The sequence below is a fragment of the Phascolarctos cinereus genome, unplaced genomic scaffold (genome assembly GCF_003287225.1).
Source record: "Phascolarctos cinereus isolate Bilbo 61053 unplaced genomic scaffold, phaCin_HiC Scaffold_4;HRSCAF=312, whole genome shotgun sequence".
Lineage (NCBI taxonomy): Eukaryota > Metazoa > Chordata > Mammalia > Diprotodontia > Phascolarctidae > Phascolarctos > Phascolarctos cinereus.
Genome location: NW_027555847.1, coordinates 175,084,767 through 175,107,745, shown reverse-complemented (window position 1 = coordinate 175,107,745; position 22,979 = coordinate 175,084,767). Strand labels below are relative to the sequence as shown.

The window sequence follows — 22,979 nt, the reverse complement described above, 5'->3', positions numbered from 1 at the left end:
GGGCAAGTCACTTATAACCCCAATTGCCTCACTAAAAAAAAAAAATTAAATTAAAATGTTATTTATTAAGCACTCATTATGTGCCAGGCACTGTGCTAAGTGTTAGCAATACTACTAAAAGCAAATGAGACAGTTCCTGACTTCAAAGACCTTACACTGAAATGAAGACGTCAACACACAAAGACCACTTTTCTCAATACTGAATTATTCAACCTTTCAAAAGAAACCAACTTCAATCAAATGTAGATAATACATCAAAGTATCATGTTATGTTGTACAAAGAGCCAAAGTCAAGTGTAAAATTCATACAATTCTTCTATTAATAAACAAACAGATCTCAACTAAAGTCCTATGGTTCAATCTGAATTCAACATCTGTAAGAGGCCATACAAAACAATGGGAAACCACCTCTTCTTACCCCGACTTTCCGAAGCAAGTCTCCTACGATGTTCAATGCGGATATCCTGGCAGCCGGTGTGAGAGGAGTGCCCCCATAACTGTCCTCCAAGCCTTAGAAAGTGCAAAGAGGGAAGACTCTTAGAAACACTATGCAACTCTAAGACCCCAGACCAAGGTATGGCAGAGAAGCATTCTGCCAGGTTCTTTTCTGCACTTTCATTATGAATGGCTTCCAGTTCTACAATACACTACAATAATATAACAAACATGTTCACACCCTACCACTTTAGGGGTTTGTTCTATGAGTAACTTTTATAGTACTTATATAGCATGTGACAAATATTTCAGTTTCCCCAAGGAAGTCCAAAATACATACTGCCTAATTCTAGAATAATATAATATTTGTATCATTATTAAAAGTACCTGCTAACATTAAATACTAAATACAAAGTGTCTCATAACTATCTTTGTTAGTTATCTCAGCAGAATTCTGGAATGTAGGTAATGTATATCCACTGTACAGATGTAAAAAATGATGTATGAGTCAAACTAAGTGGCTTGACCGAGACCATGTAATTTATCAATGGAATCATTGGAGTTAGAATTCACTTCATTGAATTCTCACCCTATTACCTACTCAAGGTTAAACAAGCTTCTTGGGTATTGTTCAGAACACTACCGGTTTTTTTATTCAGGTTCTACCTGAGGTTGGTAACTCAGACACTGGAATGATGCCATACATATATACATGCATAAATATACACACACATTTATAAAAACAAACTAGGGTATCTATCCATCTTGCTCCTCCCTCCCTTTGATCTCTTTTCAAAAATGCTAGAAATTTCTCTCACCATCCCTTTACCTCTCTTGAATGATGCAGGTGTGTTTACACTGGCACTGGGTCCTCGGTGTGCTACAGGTGTGGATGGCACAGACATAGTGGCCTGCACAGCAGTATCCGTCCTCTCTGCTTCCAATGAACTGTGCATAGGAGTCCTGGGTTTCTCTTGCTTCTGCTGCACTGCTAATTCCTGTCGCAAATCTTACAAAGATAAGATACAAAAAAATTATTCTCCTTTCAATCTAAATTGCCACCATGTGTCTACAGTAAATGTTGACTGTAAAAACAAACTGATGGGGGCAACCAGGTGAAGCCATGGACAGATCTCCAGCCTTGGAGTTAGGAGGACCTGAGTTCAAATCCGACCTCAGACACTTGACACTGTGTGACCCTGGCCAAGTCACTTAACCTCACTGCCTCACCAAAAAGCAAAAACAAACCAAAAAAAAAAAGATGGGATGAATTCTAAAAAGAACCTGGAGAGTATAAAGTACACAACTGGAGAACCATCCCTCCATCCCTCCCAGGACTTCAAAGCAAGCTAGAATGTGAACCTCATGTTCTATTTCTTCTATGTCCTACTCAGGCACTGGACACACACACACACACACACACACACACACACACACACCCTACACACTCTCCCTTAGTAAATATTCGTAAATCTGATGATTTTACATCAACTAATGAATTGAAGGGGCTAGACAGGATTTTAAACTATTCCAATTTCCATTAGGCCACATGAGTGTAGCTGGCAGCTAGAAGCTCCACAAACAGGACAATTCCCCCCATCATTGCTCCTAATTAATATCCAAACACCTCACAAGTAAAGACAACACTGAGGAAGCATCTCTGCTGAAATGGATACTACTGTTACCACAGTGGCTAAGGCCATGGAGACAGAACCTAACATGAGAAAGGAATTTCAGCAAAGACTCCATATAGGTCATAGTCAGATTCCATGAAAGAATACATCTTGTTCTCACGCAGACAACAGAGTGAGGTGCCTAACCCAAAGCAGTAATATGTAGTCTAACGAGTCTGCGTTTGCTCCATAAGCATTCATTAACAGAATAAACTTCAACTTCCCAGCAAAAGGGTGTGTCTGCTTAATGCTGTGGAATGGGGCAGGGAAGGTGGTGGATGAGGCCTTAGGACTGCTGCATGAGGACACTAGGAAAAACTGCAAAATTGCACAAATGTTCACCTAACCTCTAGCTTCATCTTTCAATCGCTGAACAGATTCTAGGAGATTCTCTTTCTCATCAAGTTCACTCTCTAGAAAGGCATTTCTTTCAATGGCTTGATTCAACCGCTGCTCAAAGTCTTCCAACGACATGATAGTAGCTCTGTAATGAGAAAAAAACTACACATAAGCTCCCACTATACAACTCATCAGATCAAAAGACTTTAGCAAGGCTGGCTAAAGAAACTGAGTAAATTTTTCTTCAAAGAGATAATACTTCTATATCTTATTCCCACGTTAAAAATAAATAATTTCACTTTTTCCTAAAAAACAGAAACAAAAATGATTAAAATGTGAAACTCAAACTATCTGTTCATTCACCTTACCGTTTTGCTCTCTCGAGGTCATCATTTGCTTGTTCTAGCTCCCTGATATATTTCTGTAAATGATCTTTAATTGCTTTGGTCTGTGCAAGGTCATCTTCTAATGCAGAGATCTGTCGGTAGTCTTCAGAATGCTGCATTTCAAACTTTTCCTGAGAAATGAAACAATGCTACATGAATGATTTAACATTTCTGAAAAAGAACATTTGTTGTTTCATTAAAAGTAAAAGGAAAGTCAATCCTGCAACTATGTTATGCTACTTATCCAAACAAAGTTATTCTATCCTCTCTGTCTAGCCAATAAATGAAGACAATATTGACCTATTTCATTACATACTATGATTTGTCTAGATCATACATCATAGCAATGAACACATTCTCTTTAACATCTTTTCTCATTTCTTTGTTACAGCATATTTCCCCTAAAGCAAGAAGAATTTAAAAACTTTTTTTTAACCTCGAGGATACTAAAACGTGGAAGGTCTTTACCTTTTTGGTATGCTTTATGTAATCCTTTGCAAAAGCCAGACATAGATCTAAAACCTTTCCTTCTAATGGTCTATTTGTCTCATATGATTTAATGATAAGCTCAATTAAAATTAGAGACCACTTTTCTCTTTTTAAAAATTCACAAGATATGTACCCAAACAAAACACAAAATTTGCCTCTTAATTTTTCTCCATAAAATCATTTCCATACAATCATGGCAAGTAATTTGCAATCATCCTGAAATCATTGCTAGAATGAAAAAAGCACCCTACTTCTCATGTTCAAGGACAAAAATTCAATTTAATTTTTGAAACAAATATCTTTTTTCTTTACAATGTTCTGTAAACAAACTTTGTTGCTGTTTCCAAAAACAAATATGAGTCAGTCTCTAGGAGTGTTTTAAGTGATGTAATGATGAGTAGGCCAGAGACTTGTGGAGAGAGCCATTGTGAAAGAACATCAGAAGAACATGCATATTGTTCACAGTGTGAGGAGAGACATTCGACATCCTCAATGCTTTTGTTCCCCTTGGTGCTCAGTTTCCTGGCCACAAGCAAAGACAGCGCTTAAGCAATCTCCGTCTCAGTAAGTTACCAGACCAAGAAGCACGAGCTGATGTCACTCCCTAATGACAAAGCTATCCACGCTAGCGTTCCCAAAGAGTTGATGATATCTCACTTCATTTTACTGGGAGATTCTCTAAAGTCCTCATTCATATATTTGGGAAACAGGGTAATGAATAACTATGTAGTATGTTCTGACAAAATCCCAGATGGCAAACCTCCTTTCAAAATATGTCCTGAAAGAACACAGGTTTGTAAGACACTTCCCAAATACTTACACACTTAAATCTTTTCTCTTTTGAAAGGATGAACAAGAAAGAATGTTGCTGAAAGGTTGAGCTTTCATTTTGTGCTAATTATAATAAACTGTCAGCTGATGCAGCTATCAATGGATTCTCTGTTTCTTCCCTTTACAGGGTTTTATATTCAACTCGTGGTGAATAAGGCAATTGTCAGGAAGTCAGTCTCAGTTGAATGTTTCTATAAGGTGATTTACAAATGAGTATTTGTTGATGTATTTTAGTATAGAGGTTTTTAAAAAACAAAGTGCAAGTTATTTCTACTTCTTCTCCCTCTATTTTCTACTATTCCCACTTTTTAATGCTGATACAGTCTCCAATGTTGGCTTTTTAGGATCAGTCTAAGTAATTCGACCTTTCATGCTTGAAAGAGTTAATATTTATTTTATTCAGCACCAGCAATTTGCTTCACATCTGGATTACTGCAACAGCCATCTGGTCCTCCTACTTCCTTCAGGTGCTTTCTACTTCTAAACACTTAGCACACCACTAGAAGACTCCTCTTCCTAAAATGCAGTTTTCAGTCGTATTACTCCCCTGCTTAATAACCTTCAATAATAGTTCCCTGTTGCCTACCTTATCAGGTCTAAACTTCTCTCTGCTCTGATTTCACAATTCCTCATAACCTGACTTGACCATTTGGAATTAGAGATTTGCAAAGTAGGCAGCTGCCTAGAAAGCAGCAAATCCAATCCAATGCAACAAGCATTGATTAAAAATACCTATTAGGTGCAAAGCACTGTGTTGGCTGCTATGGATATAAAGATGCCACCCCCACCCCACTAGCTTCCATCCTACTGGTGGAGACAGTATGTAAACAGTTTAGTACATATATGGAAGTATGAGGACAGAGAGGGCACAAATAAGTAGAGGCATCAATAAAGGCTTCTCATTGGAGTTGGCACAGGAGTTGAAACTTAAATAAGGTAGAATTCTTAAGAGATGGAGGTATGCTCCAGCTCGGAAAAAGTTTGATTATGTACATATAGTACACGAAGGGGAATAACATGAAATAAAGCTGGGGCTGGAAGGAGAAAAGGTATGAAAATACCAGCTACAGTGAAAAGAGCACAGGAAATGAAGTCAGAGAGCCTGGGTTCAAAGGCCAGGCCTGCCTTTTTTTTATTCCCTGTGGGACCTTGGAACAGTCATTTCCCCTCTCTAGTTTTTCTCATCCATAAAATGTGGGGGCTGGTTTCAGCTTCACTTGTGTCTAGGAGAGCTTGATGACTTAGTCACAGAATCTGGGGAGACCATGCCCAAAGTGGGTATAGGTCTGAGAGCCACACAGCCCAAGAAATAGGCCTAGCTCCTTGGCCTTTTCTGTTCTCAGTGAGGGAAGTAGGGCCTCCCTGACACTGGGAATTTGAGGGTTCTAGAGGAAACCTTGATGTCCCAGTGTTCCAAGCAGGCTTTCAGCATTAATACTCTGAAGAGTGTCTTCTGGGATTCCAGCCCAGCGGGTAAGACAAAGAGTGGACATGAAACTGGTGAGACCAAAGACATGTAGGAACTGAGCTAAGTTTTGAGCCTACTTCCTCCACCAGAGAATAAGGTGCAGGGAAGAGTATGCTCCAGAGACGTTGGGGAAAATGTCTGGACTTTGTTCTTGCTATTTCTTCAAAGTAAACATATCTTTGTAAAAGTTAAAAATTAAAAATAAAATGAGGGGTTTGAACTATATGACATCAGGTCCCTTTCGGCTTTAAATCTATAAACTAAGAGTTTGTATTTTTTTCCTAGCAGTAAAAGGAGCCACCAAACTTTCTTGAGCAGGAGTGTGGCCTGGTCAAATTTGTGCTTTATGAAGACTATTTCAGCAGCTGTGTGAAGGGTGGCTCAAAGCTGGGAAAACTGGAAGCAGGAAGCCAAATTACAAAGCTGTAGTGCAAGTGATAGATAATGAGAACTGTGTGAGTGGAGAGGACAGAATGGAAGCAATGAATATAAAACTGACAAGACTTGTCACCTAACTGGTATGGAGGGGCAAGGGAGAAAGCAGACTTAGGCTACAAACTCGAATTACTAGACAGACAGTGATCCCCTCAACAAAAATGGTTAAGTCTGGAAGAGAAGTAGATTCAGCATGGAAGCCAAAGAATTCCCTTTTCGACAACCTGAGCTTCAGGAGCCTTCAGTTGGAGATGTCCAAGAGGCAGCTAGTGAGCAGGAAAGAAGTCACGAGGGAGAAATTAGAGATAGATGTGCGGATTTGGGCATTATCTATCTGCACAGAGTTCATTTAGACCGTGGGAACTGATGAGATCATCCAAAGAAGGTGTAGAAAAAGAGAACAGGGACCAGAACAGAAGACCTAAGGGCATGGTTAGGAGTCAGGACATGGATAATGCCCCCAGAAGCAGCAGGCACAAATGTAGGAGAAAAATCCAAACAACAAGATCATGAAAGCAGAAGACAGAATACCCAGGAAAGGGAGGAGGTAATCAACAAGGTCAAATGCTGCAGAGAGGCCAAGGATGAAGACCAGATTTAGCTGTTAAAAGATGTGATGCCTTTGGAGAAAGCAGTTTCAGCCAAATGGTCAGGAGTTCAAAGCCAGACTGCAATGGGTTGACAATTACAAGAAAGAAGTAGAAGTAAAAAAGTGTAAATGGCTTTTTTGAGGTGTTTTCTTATAAAAGGGAAGAAAACTATGTTTATAGTTTGAGAGGATAGCAAGATCAAATAAAGATTTTTCAAATAACAGTTAACAACAGCTACCATTTATATAGCACTTTCATGCTTGTAAAGAACTTTATATAAATTATATCATTTGATCCTTACAATAATCCTGTGAGGTATGTGCTATTATTATTTATATTTTATAGATAAGGATATGGCTGAGAGATGAAATTACTTGCCAAGAGTCACACAGCTGATAGATGTATCTGAGACAGGATTCAAACTCAAGTCTTCCTAAGTCCAGCACTTTCTACATTTCACCACTTAGCTGAGCCAGGTGATAAACTCCTTGAGAAAGGAGGGAGAATGATATGGGAGCTGGTTTTTAATTGAAACCAGGGGCTAGAAAGGGTGATATAGATGATGTAGTGAACCTCAAAGGAATGGCAGCAGCACAGGGAGGGTATGAAAGTGTTAGTAAGGAACAAAGGTTACACCTATTCTACCTCCTGACTCAGAGGACACCCACAACTGGAGAGGGTATCTGGGCTGCAATATCTTTTGGGGGGAGTCAGATTTCTATTGAGTTCGTGAAGATGGAAGGAGTATAAGTGAAAAGGCTCCAAATCAAAGAAAAGTGTGTTAACAGTAAAATATAAGTTATTCCACAGGACATGAGAGAAGGGGGATAACACAACAGCATAAGACTCTAAAGAAAGGAAAATGGCTGAGGTGGAAGAAAATGAAGAATCAGAGAGAATAAGCAGAAGAAAGATATTTTTGGTAAGCAGCCTAGAACTCTGAATTAGGAGGGAATTTGTTAGCCATTAAGTTGAGGATGCCTGTGGAACATTATTCAATATTACTTTTTATAAATGTATGTGATTATTCAAGCTAGAAATTCTGCTCTCCATACATGTATTTATTTCATGACAAATTAAATTGCATGTGCCGTGAAAGTTCAAAACCTCAGGTGGAAAGTAACACATAGCGGCATAATTTTTAGCTATGGAGGGATGTAGCTGCCCAGGGCCCAAAGCTTCCAAGCCCTACCTCACCTTATCTCATCATTCACCCAAACTGTACCCTCTGTTTCAGGAAGATCAGGATTTTTATGTCCACAGCTCTCACCAAGCTTATTCCTATCCGTGTGCCTTTGCCCACTTAAAATGTTCCTGTTCCTTCAACACCTGCAAAAGATTTCCATTCCATCTTTCTTTTCTTTTTTTTAATTGATGCTTCTTTTTGTTTCCTTTGCCCAACAGAACCCTTCCTTATAACAAAGGAGAGGTAAGAAAAGCAAACCAACCCACTGGCCATAACTGACCACACGGGACTCCAGCCTACCCCCACCTCTGCTTTGGATAAGAAGGCCTACTTCACCAACTGGTCCCTAAATGGATCTGCGCTCGTGTCCTTCTTACCTTAATTGTTTCAAGCTCCATGCGGAGGCGGTTATTTTCTGACAAAAGATCCCGATTCCTGGTTTCAATTTGTTGCAACTGGGTCTCCAGCTCAGCTTCATATTCTCGGCTTCCCTCTTGGAATTCATGCAGCTCCTCTTGTGTATTTTCCGCCCTAAAAAAGAATTTCCAACCACTAACTTATAGGTCAGATGTCCAGAACTTTGTGGAATAATCTAGTACCATCCATCTTTTAATCTTCCTTTTCTCTAACCTCTTGTCCCCAATACCTGAAATCAGAGGAATGACATAATACCAAATCAAAAATGTCTTTGAGTAGAAGGAAGTAATAATCCATAGAATTAAAACCTCTCCTAGGAGGTTTCCAGGATTATAATCACATCAGAAGTGAAATCTGAACCCTGATCCTGTGACTTGAGAACCAGTGTCTCTCCTTTATCAGGCAACTTTGGGTTATATGAGATAATGAGAAACCATTAAAAAACCAAACAAACAAACAAACACAAAACCAGCGGTGAGGACTACCACAGAAAATACAAAGTCCTAAATATCCTTTTCTTTTTTTTTTCCACAAAGATTTGACTTTCAGAAGACATAAGAACTGACATTTGTATACCGCCTTTTATCATTTATAAAGTGCTTTGCATTATTTGATCATCAAGACAGCCATGTGAGGTAGACAGTACAGCTATTATCCCTATTTTGTTGATCAGGAAACTAAAGTACAGAGACACTACGCAACTTAGTTACAGCAAGGTTATAGAACTACTAAAAGACAAAGACAGGATACGAACCCGGGTCTTCTCCAAATTCAGGGCTCTTTTCACCACACTACATATGCTTACAACATGATACTGAGGAAAGCTCATTTTCTCTCTTTTTAGAATCGATGGGGTATTGAATGTAGCAAATAGTCAAAGAATCACAGGATTGACATATTTAGAGCTGAAAGGAACCTTATAGATCCAAGTCCAATCTCATTCATTTTACAGATGAGGAAACTGAGGGCCAGAGAAGGTAGATGATTTGCCCAGGATCAGATAACTACTACTTCTTCTGAGGCAAGATTTGAATACAAGTCTTCTGACTCCTAGTCTAGCACTCTAACCACTATGCCAGTCTACAAGGAGTTAAGATGGTGGAGTGAGATAGGAACAATGGGGAAGTTTAATGACTTACCGTTGCTTATACTGTATAGCTAAGTCTTTCCAGTAGCTAATTTCTTCCTCCTCTGAGCTGAAAGTCTTCCTGCCCGAGTCCTCCATGGTAAGAATATGAGGAGAGACCTATCACTTTTGAGGCATACTACCTATAAAGAAAGATTCAGACAACATTACACATACTTGACACATAATCTGTAGTCCAAAAGTCCTAATAAAATGCTGCCAGGGAAATAATACTTAAAGTAAGACAAAATAAAATCCAACAATCACCAGGATATTCAGGGCATACAAAATATTAATGTATTCAATATAGGGGCTAATGTTGCTAACTTCTATTAATGATCAGCAAATTAGATTTTGCTAAGGTAATACTTTCTGTTAGTATTTCTTTCTCAATGCAATCAGTTGTTTCTTATCTTCATTTTAGGCTTTATCTGCTTTTTCTCACCTATTTCCCTCTCCTCTCCAAATTCTGAGGAGGGAATTCCTCCACAAAGTTTCCCATTCTTACTAGCTGCTTCTCTGGATCTTGGTGCTACTAAAAAATATAAAAAGTGACTGACCCTATTTGGTGAAAGTTAAGAAAGAATGCTTTTAAAAATATTAATAGTGGTTCATATCTAAATTGTAGGGGGGCAGGGCGAGGCAGATTAGATTCTTTGCGTCAGCCATTAATAACTGTCTCTAGTTCACCCTTAGGGTGGCAAAAGTAAACGGTAAGGCAATCAATCAATGGACAAGCATTTATTAAACCCCTGCTTTGTAAGCACTGTTATGAGCTGGGTAAACAAGTACAAAGAATGAAAAAAATCTCTTACTCTCCAAGAGCTTACACTCTAATGGAGGAGGCAATAAGTCCTTATACAAATATATACAGCAGAAACATAAAGTAAATCAACACAAAACGAGTTAAACACAAGATATTTGGTGAGGATACTAACAGTTGGAATCAGGAAAAGTTTCACGCAAAAGATAGAGAAACGCTCAAGCAGAGCGGTTTCGTAAAGGGAGGCAGGCTTTCTCTAAGGTGGAGGTACAGATGGAATATATTTCAAGCATGTGGGATGGTTAGTACAGAGGCAATGAGACAGGAGTTAGAGGGCTGTACGTGAGAAATAAAGAGGACATTTTGGCTAACCTGCAGAGTTTAGGAGGGGAAAGATAGGTTGGGGCCGGGAAATTTTATGCCAGATTATGAACTTGTTTTTTAAATATTCTGAGAACTGCATTTCACTATAATTGGTTTCTTTGCAATCATCTGTGTTTCATTTTATGCATTTAAAAACATCATTCTGACAAGGAATCCACAAGCTTCACCAGACTGCCAAAGGGGTCCATGACACAAGAAAGATTTGTGAGGAGAGACACACAGTCAGATCTGTGGTTATAGAAAATTCCTTTGGCAGCAGGGTACAAAATAGACTGAAGTGGTGAGAAATGAAGTAGAAAAGCCAATTAGTAGGATGTCAGAATAATCAAGGTAAAAAAGGGCCTCAACTAAAGTAGCAGATATGTGAATGGAGAGAAGGGTTTGTAGAAACAGCAAGATCTAACAAATGCCCAGATAGCTGGGGTGAAGGATAGTGAGGAGTCCAGGCTAATGCTAAGTTTAGAAACCTGAAACATTGGAAGGATGGTAGCACCTTCCACAGAAAGTAGAAGATTTAAAGAAAGGGAGGGTTTAAGAGGAAAGACAGTGAGTTCAACTTCGGACATGTAGAGTTTAGAATGTTTCCTGGGCATTTGATCTGAAATGTCAAATAGTCAAATGGTGATGGCTGGCCTGAAGCCCAAGGGAAAGAGTAGGGCTGGATATATACAGAAAGCTATGATTCATTCATGTAGATATGATCTCAAGAGTTACGAGGCATAATACTGATAATGAGTCAGCAAAGGAGACTGAGGAGTGGTCATATGAGTAGGGGAAGAAGCAGGAGAAAGAAACGTCATGAAGTCACAGAAAGGAAGAGAGCATGGTCACCAAGGGCAAACACAGCAAACAGGCTGAAAAGGTTAAGGACTTTGCTTGCTGGAGGAGGAGGAAGGAAGGGAGGGAGAAATATCTGGAACTCTTATAAAAATGAATGTTGAAAACTATCGTTGCATGTAACTGAAAAAAATACTATTAAGTGGGAGGAAAAAAAAAAAGAAAAGAATGAAGACTAAAAAAAAAATCTCATTATTTAGAAACTATTGGTAATCCTAAAGAGAGAAGTTTCAGTTGAGTGAAAATATTCTTTTTGGTGAGTAAAATATTCTCAATGCTTAAACAAGCTAGTTTGTTTTTATTTGGGGGGAAGGACAGGGAGATAGGGAGATATTTTATGAATTATAGGAATAAACCCTCAAATATGCTTATCAGTCCCATCTCCTCTTCCCTGTTCACACTACTGGCTCTATTCTTGGGTCATCAGTTACACTAGATCTAGTTGATCAGATCTATGAGGAACCAGATCACGTTTACTAAGCACCAAGCAAACTCTATGTTGCCCAAAACAGTGCTCAATAATTTCATTATGGAGGACAGGGATTGGACCTGCAGAGGAAACTCCCTATACCACTGTAAATGGTATGACAACATTTCTATAACTTAATTTAAGAAAGCTGCCTGGAGGCCTGGCAGTATTGCTGATCAAAAATACTGTATAAATTAAAATAATGACAGAAATAAAGGAAGCACTGAACAACTGGAGAAATAATCTTTGTTAAGAGTTGAAAGGGACCCCAGAAGCCAAATTGTATGTATAACCCATATCCAATCAAATATAACCCCACCCCCCAAAAAAAATCCCTTCTACAGCATATTTGACAAGAGAGTTCAATTCTTAGGAAGCTTTTTCTTCTGTCAAGCCTAAATCTGCCACTATCATTTCTACCCTCTGTGCCTAGTTTTGTCCTCTAGGGCCAAGCAGAACAAATTTAATTCCTCTTCCCATCTTAGCCCATTAAATACTTAAAGGCAGTTATCACATCTCCAAGTCTTTACTTCTCCAGGCTAACTGTCCCCAATTCCTTCAATGAAGCATGAACTTGAGGCCTTTTTCACTCTCCTCACTACCCTCTTCTAGATGCTTGACAGCTTACCAATGGTCTTCCCAAAATGTGGCCTGATCCTGAACACCTGACTTTTTTTAACTGCCAATCATATTGTTGACTCATACAGAGCTTGTAGTCTCCTAAAACTCCCAGATCTAATTTTTGGATACCTACTAAATTTAAAACTAAACTTAATAGGTCAGGCCCAACATTCTAGCCTGTTCAGGATCTTTTTAGATCTTGATTGTTATTCAGCAAGTTAGTATTCCCTCTCAGCTCTGTAGTATTCGCACATTTGATAAGCATGCTTTCCATGCTTTCATTCAAGTCACCAATAAAAATGTTAAAAACACAGGACCCTGGAGCATTCTACTAGAGATTTCCTTCCAAGTTCACATGGAATCCAAAGACCATAAATCTGGAGCAGTAAGGGCCTTAAGTGGTCATCAACCCCCTCACCAGGGTCCAGCATGGTTAAAGTGACTGGTCCCAGGTGTTACAGGTAATGATACATAGCAGAGTTGAGAATCACACATAGGTCCTCAGATTCCAAAGCCATTGCTTTTAAAAGTGAACCATTAATGAATGTGTTTTGGGTCCAGTCATTGAACCAATTCCAAATCCATCTAAACTATACTATCATCTAGCCCACACCTCTCTCTTTTCCACAAGAGAGACTATTAAACACTTTGCTAAAATACAGGTAAATGATATTTCTACAGCATTCAAATGATCTACTCATCTAAAAACCTTGAAGAAAGGGAAATGGAAGCTCCTCTGGTATGACCTATTCTTGATGAACCTATGAAATCTCTGTGATCACAACTTTCTCTTCTGCATGTTCTATCATCATACTTTGAATACATTCTGGAATTTTGTCAGGCATCAAAGACAAGCTTGTTAGCCTACAGAATAAAAAAGATTTAATAGTAAAATGAACATGTAAGAAAGAATTAAATAAAATAAAACAAATGGCTATGGGTGAAAAAAAATCCCCATTCTGGGACTAATTCATATCTGTAAATAAACATGAACTTTAGTAGAGAGGTGATAAGAAAAGGCTGGGAGATAAAGGACATGAGACACATAAAAGTGTACCATTATGACAAAGTGAGTTTCAGAAAAGGGTTTCCTTTTCAGGGGATGCCACCTGTCTCAACAAAGGAAAACATAAAAGTAGATCCTAATGTTAAGGTAAAACCCTCCTCTCTAGTATTTCATAACCTTATGGATTAAAGAAAGGATGAAACCAAGGCATGTTTCTGGAGCAAAAATCCTACTATGGGGTGAGGTCTTAATTACAGCCATATGTACATAAAGTAGTGTCATAGATTTTGGGACTTTGGTAAGCAGAATCAAGGGTCTTCATTAGAAAACACAGTGCCTTGTATGTGGCAGGCTTAAATGTTTATCAGTCAGCACAATTATTTAAACCTGAAGCTGAAAATGAAAATAGTTAAGAGTAAATACAAATCAAGCATTTTCATCTTAAAAACAAACCTTTGGGAAAAGCACACAGTGCTACTGAGAAAGGCAAGAAGCAAGCAACAATTCAACTTTCTTAGTAAACATCCTAATAATTCAAGATTTTGTTATTTGAAAACAGCACAGAATATAGTGACAGCTAACATTTTCTGTTCTCCGAAGCAAACAAGCTCAATAAAGTTCAAAGACGTGTTCCTCCAGCCTGTCTTATTTATCTTATATAGCATTATCTGGGTGACATAAAGCAATTTTTTTTACACTCACACAAATAAAAGTGAGGCTATTATTCAGAGAGTTCTGTTCCACAAATAAAAATAAAAAGATAAAAACTGCTTCAGACTCCAAGAGGGCTCTTAAGTTCAACTTCCTTTGTAAATCTCAGTACCAGACTGGCTAAAAACATCTCTGTCCCAAGCAGCCAGAAATGTACTTAATCCAATCTTATTATCTTGAGTCATTTTCCTTGGATCACAGGATCAGACTTAGAGCTGAAAGGGACTTGCCTGTGATCCTACAGTTCTTGTTGAGAACTATGGCATACTACAGAAGGAGATTTTTATTTCTATTTTAAATGTGAATAAATTACTAATCCCAGAAGGTAGACATGTACATACCTCACACACCTCTGCTTTGACAAAGAGAAAGATCATGGCTTTTTTAACATACAAAAGTTAACCCGCCAGAAAACCAAGCTTAAGAGCAAACAGGATGTACCTTTGATTTCAGAACCATGGAAAAAGCAGATGTTCTGACTGAGGCAGGACTTTTCTCCACCTGTCCTGAGTATTACCTTGTCTGAATCAAAACTTCCAGTTTTCACATCGTTATTCTTAGGTTATAAGGTCCCTGAACCACTTAAGGCTAGAAGGGACCTGGGAAACCATACAGTTGAATCCACTCACTGAATAGCTGAGGCCCAGAAAAGTTAAGTGTTTTGTACAAGGTTACACAGAGTTAGTGTGGCAGAACAGAAACTAAAGTCCATGTCTTCAGACTTCTAGCTTAGTCTTCCTTCCAACTAAATGATCTTCTTTCCATCTAAATGATGCTATTAAATTATGTCATTTCTCAGAATACATGCCCAAGTAATTCTAGGTAGTTACAATGAGAAAAAATATCTGCCTACAAAATTCCCAACATATTTGCCACAACATGTAAGTAAAGGAATAAAATTGGGACTAACTCCACCAGAGTATTTATGCCAAAAAAGCAGTCATGTATCTTTCATACAAAAATCTGTTTTTGCATACAGAAAGATTTTTGTTTATTATGTACAAGTATTAATTAAACCTCCCAGAAAATTGAGCTTAAAAACAAATTCAAGGAGCACATGTGATTTCAAAACACCGTTAAAAGCAGAACAAGTTTTAAACAAATTTTCAAGTTTCCTGTCATCACAGCTGGTTCCCAACAATACAAAACCGCATAAAGCCACAGGAATTGATGTTACCTGCCCTTTCTTTCCTCCATATTCTCTCTCCCTGACCTATCACGCACAGCTTCTGATTAAAAAAAATGAAGAAGGGAGCAGAGAAGAATGTAATAGTAACGACGTTACTAAGCGTCACACTCCAATAGTTTTAAATGTATGATGTAAGCTCCATGATTCACAGAAGTGACATCATGGGGTCAAAGCAAGCAGGCCCTGCTTCAGTTTTGATTTTAATGTCTATGTTCTTTAAAGTTGTACACAAGATCTAGCATAAGCAGATATAAAAAGGATATATACTTTCTTCAACATTGGGAACTCTCAGCTTGGGAATTCCCTCCCATGACTTAGTTACTAAGTTCTAAGGAGTAGGCTGAGATACACAGAGGTTAAATAACTTACCCAGGGTCACACAGCTCATGTCAGAAGTAGGCTCTGAACTGATAGAGGATGCCTCTATTACACTATGAATAATCTTCCAATGAGTAAGACTGCAACACAGACCTAGACTCAATGAAGTAAAAGAAAACACTCACGGCATAAAAATAACTTCCCAGGAAAATGAACTGGGTTAAAGGAATCTTTCTCTAAAATAAGCATGGCCTTCTGCCAAATCAGGAGCTTCAAAATTTCCTAAGCACAATTTATTTCTACCCAATGTTAAATGCAAGGGGTAAAACCTGATGAGGAAAACAGGTATAAATGTACTTAGGAACTGACCTTCAAATAAGAGTCTTTCCATGAGAGGCAGCTAGGTGGAGCAGTGCATACATACTGGCCCTGGAGTCAAGAAGACCTGTTGATCAAATACGACCTTAGAAATTTAGAAGCTGGGTGACCCTGGGCAAGTCACTTAACCTGTTTGCCTCAGTTTTCTCAACTGTAAAACGGAGATCACAACAGCACTCATAAATGAGACAATATTTGTAGAAAGTGCTTAGCACAGTAGATTGCTCAATGGATAGAGCCTGGAGTCAGGAAGACCTGAGTTTAAACACAGACTCAGACACTTACTAGCTGTGTGACCCACAGGTAAGTCACTCAACCTCTGTTTGCCTTAATGCAGTGGAGAAGGAAATAGCAAACCACTCCAGTATCTCTGCCCGAAAAAGCCCACAGACAGTATGCTCTGCAGGTTTGTGAAGAGCTGGACACGACTTAACAACAACAAGCGCGATATCTGGCACACAGTAGGCTTCAATCAATGCTTGTTCCCTTCCAATTACTCTTTTGGTTATTTTTAATTCTGATTCTTCTGTGATTATAGTGCTCCATGACTCAGACACATATCAGAGAAAATCCACACTAAAGGAATGGGCTTCTGCTACAATGCAGTTTTCAGTCGTCCACCTGCAGTCCAAGGTCCAAGATACATATGCATGTACGCTCATTATCTGCTTGAGAGAACATTAAGTTCTCAACAAGGTTATCCACCCAGCCGCATAGCACTGTCTACGCTACATATCATTGATAAATTTCATCCACTTTATAAATGGGGTGAATGGGGCTAAATGCAATTAATGAACTTAAGAACAAGGCTCATGGTGCACATAAACAAGCAGGCTGTAAACACATTACCAATGATGACATGCTCTTAAGAAGGGGAAATATGTATGACCAGAAAAGGAGGTGGGCTAATCATGTATTAAGAATGAGAAACAACAGGTGAACAGCCTGAGTGCTAGAATGGTAACTCTAGCACATTGACTGGATGCTCTATAAAAGATTTATAAAAAGCCATAGGCAAGAAAATGAAAAGGAATAAAGAAGGTTTTCATCTGCACAGATATGGATAGATGGGATAGAGGAGCCACACCAAGGAAATCTCACCCATCAAGGAACCAAAAATCAAGTGATTTAGGGGTCAGACTGGAATCCAGGAATCCTCGGAAGCATCCTCCCCATGCATTAAAATTTGCCATATGATCTTGTACAAGTACAGTGACATAAGCTCCAACCCAGTCACCCTCCACCAAAGAACACCTTTTTAAAAAGCCAAAAGAAATATCAGGCTAAAAAAGATAAAGACAGCCCCAACTCTGCTTAAAACATGGCAAAGGAACCAAGGAAGTTCAAAATCTTCAGGTGGCATCTATTGCTTGATCGAATTCAAGATCAGGGGCTCTTAATCTCGGAAGGTTTCGAATTGGTCCACAAACTTGGATCTGGGGGTGGGGGTGGGGGTGGGAAGGGAGAGAAATCCTACATCTTTATTTCAATAAAAATTGGCTTTGTCATCCTATTTTATTTTTGCATTTAAAAACATTTTTCTGGGAAAGGATTCACAGCCCTCACGAGGATGTCAAAGGGGCCAAGACACACACAAAAGAGGTTAAGAGGTCTGGTTGTTCCCCAGACTATTAATCAGTCTCCCAAAAAGGAGGATGTGAAGATGTTGAAGGGGTTTCCCACGACCCCCAGAAAAGTCACTGAAACTCAAGCTGTGGAGAATTTTTTTTCCCCATCTATCCAGCACCACCCAAAACTGCTGTCTGGGGAAATCTGAAACTGCCTGCAGCAGAAACCAGAGGAAGGGAAGGGAATAGGGGGTGGGGGGAGGAAGCTAGAGGGGAGGTGATAGGGAGGGCTGACTTGTGCTCCCCAAAGGGGATGGAGTTGCGGGGCAAGGGAAGGATGGGGGGGTCCCTCCCCCAAAGGACACAAGAGGGAGGAGGTTTGGGGAACAGCCGGAGGCGGAACAGGGCGGGGGGCGGGAGGAGAGCGCGCTGCCCAGGGGCAGGAGGGCCAAGCGGGCTGGGGGCGCACAAGGACTTTGGAAAGCGAGGCGGGGAGCAGTGAGAAGTCCGGAGTCCGGGACCCCCAGCCTGGGAGAAAAGGACGGGAAGTGGGAGGGGGGAAAGGGCGGGGACACCAACTTCGGTCGGCGGGCAGAGCAAAGGCCGACGGGGGGGGGCCGGAGGTCCGCGGCCATCCCCGGGGCCGCTCGGCCGCCTCCTTCCTCAGCCCCCACCGACCTCCCACACACTCCCCCCGCTCCGCAGGGGAGCCGGGCTCGGTCTCACTCCCGCGGCCAACCGCTGCACTTACCCGGGCTCCGAGCGGCCGAGGACTAGGCTGGAGGGGCGGGAGCGGCGCTGCCCAGCCCGGCCGGGCCCCCACCCCCGCCTCCCGGCCCCCGGGGCCGTGCCTGCCATTGGCGGCGTGGCCGCGGAATCGCGACCTCCTCCACCAATCAGCGCAGCTCAGCGCCATTTGGAAACTTTTTATCTCACTCCTCCCCCCTACCCTCTCCTGCCCGCCCTCCCCCTGCAGCCGCGGGCCGAGAGCTCCGGGGGGCGGGGGAGGGGTCGGAGGGAAGGAATGTGGTTGGCTCTGCCCCACACCGGCGGTTGTAGTTGAACTCTGCACGCTTGTCCCCCTTGACAGGACGGGACAGCGTGTTTTACTACCCCTCGTGCCTAGGAGGGACAAGGTCCAGTACATGGACCTTTCCCACGCGCTGTGCCTCCTGCTCTCTTGCAGGAGCTGTGAACTTCAGACGCCCACCCTCCGGGACTTCGGCTTCTTGCACCAACCTCTAGCCCCAAATCAGGGGCAGAGGTCCCGAGCCCGCTGATGTGAACCGGGGCATTGTTCATTAGATCCTCCGTTAGAGAGCTAGATGGCGCAGTAGATGGAGCGCCGGGCCTGGAGTCAGGAAGACCAGAGTTCAAATTCTACTTCAGCTAGTAGCTGTGTGACCCTGGGCAAGTCACTTCACCCTGTTTGTCTCAGTTTCCTCATCTGTAAAATGAGCTGGAGAAGGAAATGGCAAACCACTCCAGTATCTTTGCCAAGAAAATCCCAAATGGGGTCCAGAAGAGTGGGACATGACTGAAATGAAAGCATTATTCTCTCTGCCCCGGATTTTGCACCTAAGGCAAAACAAGTCTTCTGCTTCCTCACCTCCACCTATTCCTCTTCTTTGGGCCAATCATCAACACCCCTTCCTTTCATACCAGGGTGGTTTCTTTTCTCGTATTGTACTAGTCACTCGAAACTTTCGGAGATACTCAGGATGGTGAAAGGGACCACTTACGACTGCGAAACAAGAGACCTGGGATTCTAGATCAAGCTTTCCTACTAATTAGATTCGGGACATTAAATGAGGCTTACTTTTCTGGATCGCATGTTCCTTAAGGAGAAAATAGAACGACTTCATTTTTTGGCTCGAAGCTGTGACTTCATCTGGGTTGGGGACTCCCAGTGTGGAATCTCCCTGCAGTTAGACTACTTGCTAGTTGCTTAATGATAGTCCCAGAGAGCTGGAGAGTTGAGAGGTTACGGACTTAGCCTAGGTGGTGGAAAATCTGTCAAAGGCAGCATTTGAATCTGGTGTTACAGACTACAAGACCAGCCCTCTGACAGCTGCATCATGTTTTCCTCTCTTAAAGATGATCTTTCAGGTATAAAATTGTCTAAATTTCAGACTACTCTCTCTCCTGTTCTGTTCACTCTAGCCAGATTGGATTACTTTCTCATGCCCCAAGTAAGTTCTGTGCATTTTTACCTCCCATGCCTTTGTCATATGCCATTCCCTGCCATCTTCTCCACATTGTGACTTCCAAACCATCATTTTTCAAAGGCCATCTCCTACATAAACTTTTCCTGGATAGCTACAGTTGTATTGATTTCTCCCTTCTCTGATCTCATAGCACTTTATAACAAATTCTATCATATATTATTTGTATAGCTACCTTATCTCACCTATCATCCTTTAACCTCCTTGAAGGTGGGATTTTATTTATCTTGGGTAATTCCTCCCATCCTCTTCTACAAACCTTATTGAAGATCTGTTAAATGAATGAATAAATATAACAGAAGAGAGAAAAACCTTAACACTAGTAATTTTATAAACCCTTAAGCAGTTAAAATAATGCTTGAAGAACTTCAAAATAGCCTTTTCTTATCTAATCCATTTTTTCAGTATTTTCCTTATACCTTTAGGCCTCTATCAGTTGAGGGCTCTTTGTTTCTTTTCCATGGGCCTCAGATCATGACTTATTAATTCAAAATACTAACACCAACATAGAAAGAAGAGAAGGTTGCTATAGAAAAAGCTCCTTTGGTGCTAGCTAAGTAAATTCAGCAATCATAGCATTGGAACAGAAGGTACCTTATCACTCTGCAATGATCTAATTAGTGTATTATAAAATCTAATTAATTAAGACTTCATCAATTTGTAATTTCTTATAAATTTTAACAAGAGGCTGGCTGAAATTTAACTTTATTTTTTGATAAAGGAGTTTACTACTGAAATGAATAGGGTAAACAAATTTTAGTGGCATGTTTAATCTATTCATTCACTGAGACTTCTGTGTATAATCAATCAACAAGCATTTTTTTAAGCTTTAGTTATTTGCTAGGAGCTGTGCAGGACACTGAAAGAGATTATGAGATATATAGGTCTCTCCCTGAAAGGAATTTATCATTATGAGGTAGATGAGACTATATTCCAACACTCATAAATAAATTTTTTCCCCATTCATGAAACAGGTCTCTAAGAAGCTCTTAGCTCTCCCAGGTGTTACTGTTTATTAACTTTCAACTTAACAAACATTTAATAAGTTCCTATTATATGCAAGGGACCTTGCTAGATGCTTTAAGTATACTAAGATGAATAAAACAAGGAGCTTACAATATAGTAGGGAGAAATTAAAAAAAAAAACCATAAACACCAGTAATTATAGCATAATACAAATATAACACTTGGATGGGATGGTAGAAACAAAACATAAATCAGAGTTTAAAAGAGAGAAAGATCACTTATGATGTGAGAGATTAAAGAAAACTTCCTGAAGAAAATGGCCTTTGAACCCTCTTCCCTCCATAATGAATAAAATGATCATCCTATAGAGGAGGTGGGCTGTTCTGTGGAAAAAGGTGCTCTTGGAGTCTGAATATAGATCGAAGCATACTATTGTCACTTTATTTTTTTTCATAGTTTTTTTCTTTTGTTCTGTTTCTTTTTTCACAACATGACTAATGTGGAAATATACTTTACATGATTGCACATATATAACCTATATCAAATTGCTTACCATCTTAGGAAGGAGGGAGATGAGGGAGGGAGAAAATTTGGAACTCAAAACTTTATTTAAAAAATGAATGTTGGGGGCAGGTAGGTGGCGCAGTGGATAGCACCGGCCCTGAAGTCAGGAGGACCTGAGTTCAGATTCAGCCTTAGACCAAACACTTGACACTTACTAGCTGTGTGACCCTGGGCAAGTCACTTAACCCCAATTTCCTATAAAAAAATAAAAAATTAAAATCAAAAATGAATGTTACAAATTGTCTTTATATGTAATTGAAAAGATAAAATTATATATGCATATATAGCTATACATATATATGTAAAGTCATACCTCAAGCTGCTCACATTCTAATGAGGGAGATAACATGTAACTATGTGCATACAAGAGAAAGAGAGATATAGGTATAATATAAATAATATAGGATATAATAATATAAATAACATATATTACACATTAGCATTAGATTGTTATATAATATATCATGTTCATTTATAATATTATATTATCATAAAATGTATAGTATATGTGGTATAAATAATAATATTGTATATTTATATGTGATATATAATATTAGTACATATTATTAGTATATAATATATAGTATGAATAAAAGGTAATCTCAAGAAAGACACTAGCAGCCACAGACTGGAAAATGCCTCTTGTGGGAGGACTTGAGCTGGAAGTTTAAAGGAAGTCAGGGAACCAAGAGTCAGAGAAAAGCAAGGAGAACATTCCAGCCATGGAGGACAGCCTGAGACAGGAGAGTAGTATATTGTGTCCAAGAAACAGTGAGTAGGTTAGTATGGCTGGATTGTAGAGTTGGCAGAGAATGGAAAGGTAGGAATGGGACAGATTATGAAGAACTTTAAATGCCAAACAGAGAATTTTATATTTGATCCTGAAGAGAGGAGGAACTGGAATTTATTGAGTGGGAGGGCAGGATTAGGTGATAGTGGTGACATGGTCAGCAGGCTTTTAAAAAATCACTTTGGCTGGGGCAGCTAGGTGGTGCAGTGGAGTCAGGAGGACCTGAGTTCAAATTTGAGCTCAGATACTATCTGTGTGACCTTGGGCAAGTCCCTTAACCTCGACTACCTCCCCCACAAAAAATGATTTTGACAGCTGAGTGGAGGGTAGATTAGAATAAGGAGAAATTTGAGACAGAGAGACCAGTTAGAAGACTATTAGAATAGTCTAGTCAAGAGGTAATGAAGGCCTAAACTAAGGTTGTGGTTATATGAGTGGGAGAAAAGGAAGATGCTTGTGAGAGATGTTATAAAGGTAGAAACAAGACTTGGCAACAGATTGGAAATGTGGGGTGAGTGACAATGGTGAATCAAGGATGAATGTGAGCCTGGGTTACTGGGAAGATGGTATTGCATTTGACAGTAATCATAAGGTTTGGAAGAAGAGAAAGATAATGAGTTCTGTTTTGGATATGCTGAATTTGAGATGCCCACAAGATATCCAATTTAGTCACAAAATCAATTGTTGATGTGAGTTCAGCTGGATATCTAGGTCTGGGAATCATCTATGTAGAGAAGACAATTAAATCCATGGGAGCTAATGACATCACTAAATGAGACAGTATAGAAAGATAAGAGAAGGCTCAGGACAGAGCC

General features: G+C 39.9%; 1 protein-coding gene across 4 annotated transcripts in view; it reads right to left on the bottom strand.

Annotated features, from left to right (window-relative positions):
* The window catches only part of NDE1 (nudE neurodevelopment protein 1), a 34,913-nt gene extending 16,438 nt beyond the window's left edge, over positions 1-18,475 (bottom strand). For 2 of the 4 annotated variants that reach the window (XM_078152805.1, XM_021001836.2), the window contains exons 1-7: positions 18,371-18,475; positions 9,389-9,518; positions 8,210-8,363; positions 2,816-2,964; positions 2,456-2,592; positions 1,265-1,444; positions 419-510 (exon numbers count right to left, since the gene is read on the bottom strand). In XM_078152805.1, coding sequence (XP_078008931.1) covers positions 419-510; positions 1,265-1,444; positions 2,456-2,592; positions 2,816-2,964; positions 8,210-8,363; positions 9,389-9,474 — 798 coding nt within the window. In that variant the 5' untranslated portion in view covers positions 9,475-9,518; positions 18,371-18,475. Of the gene's footprint in view, positions 1-418; positions 511-1,264; positions 1,445-2,455; positions 2,593-2,815; positions 2,965-8,209; positions 8,364-9,388; positions 9,519-16,042; positions 16,119-18,370 lie in introns of all 4 variants that reach the window. The other 2 variants (XM_021001835.2, XM_021001834.2) reach the window with 2 other exon arrangements.
* Between the last annotated feature and the right edge of the window lie 4,504 nt (positions 18,476-22,979).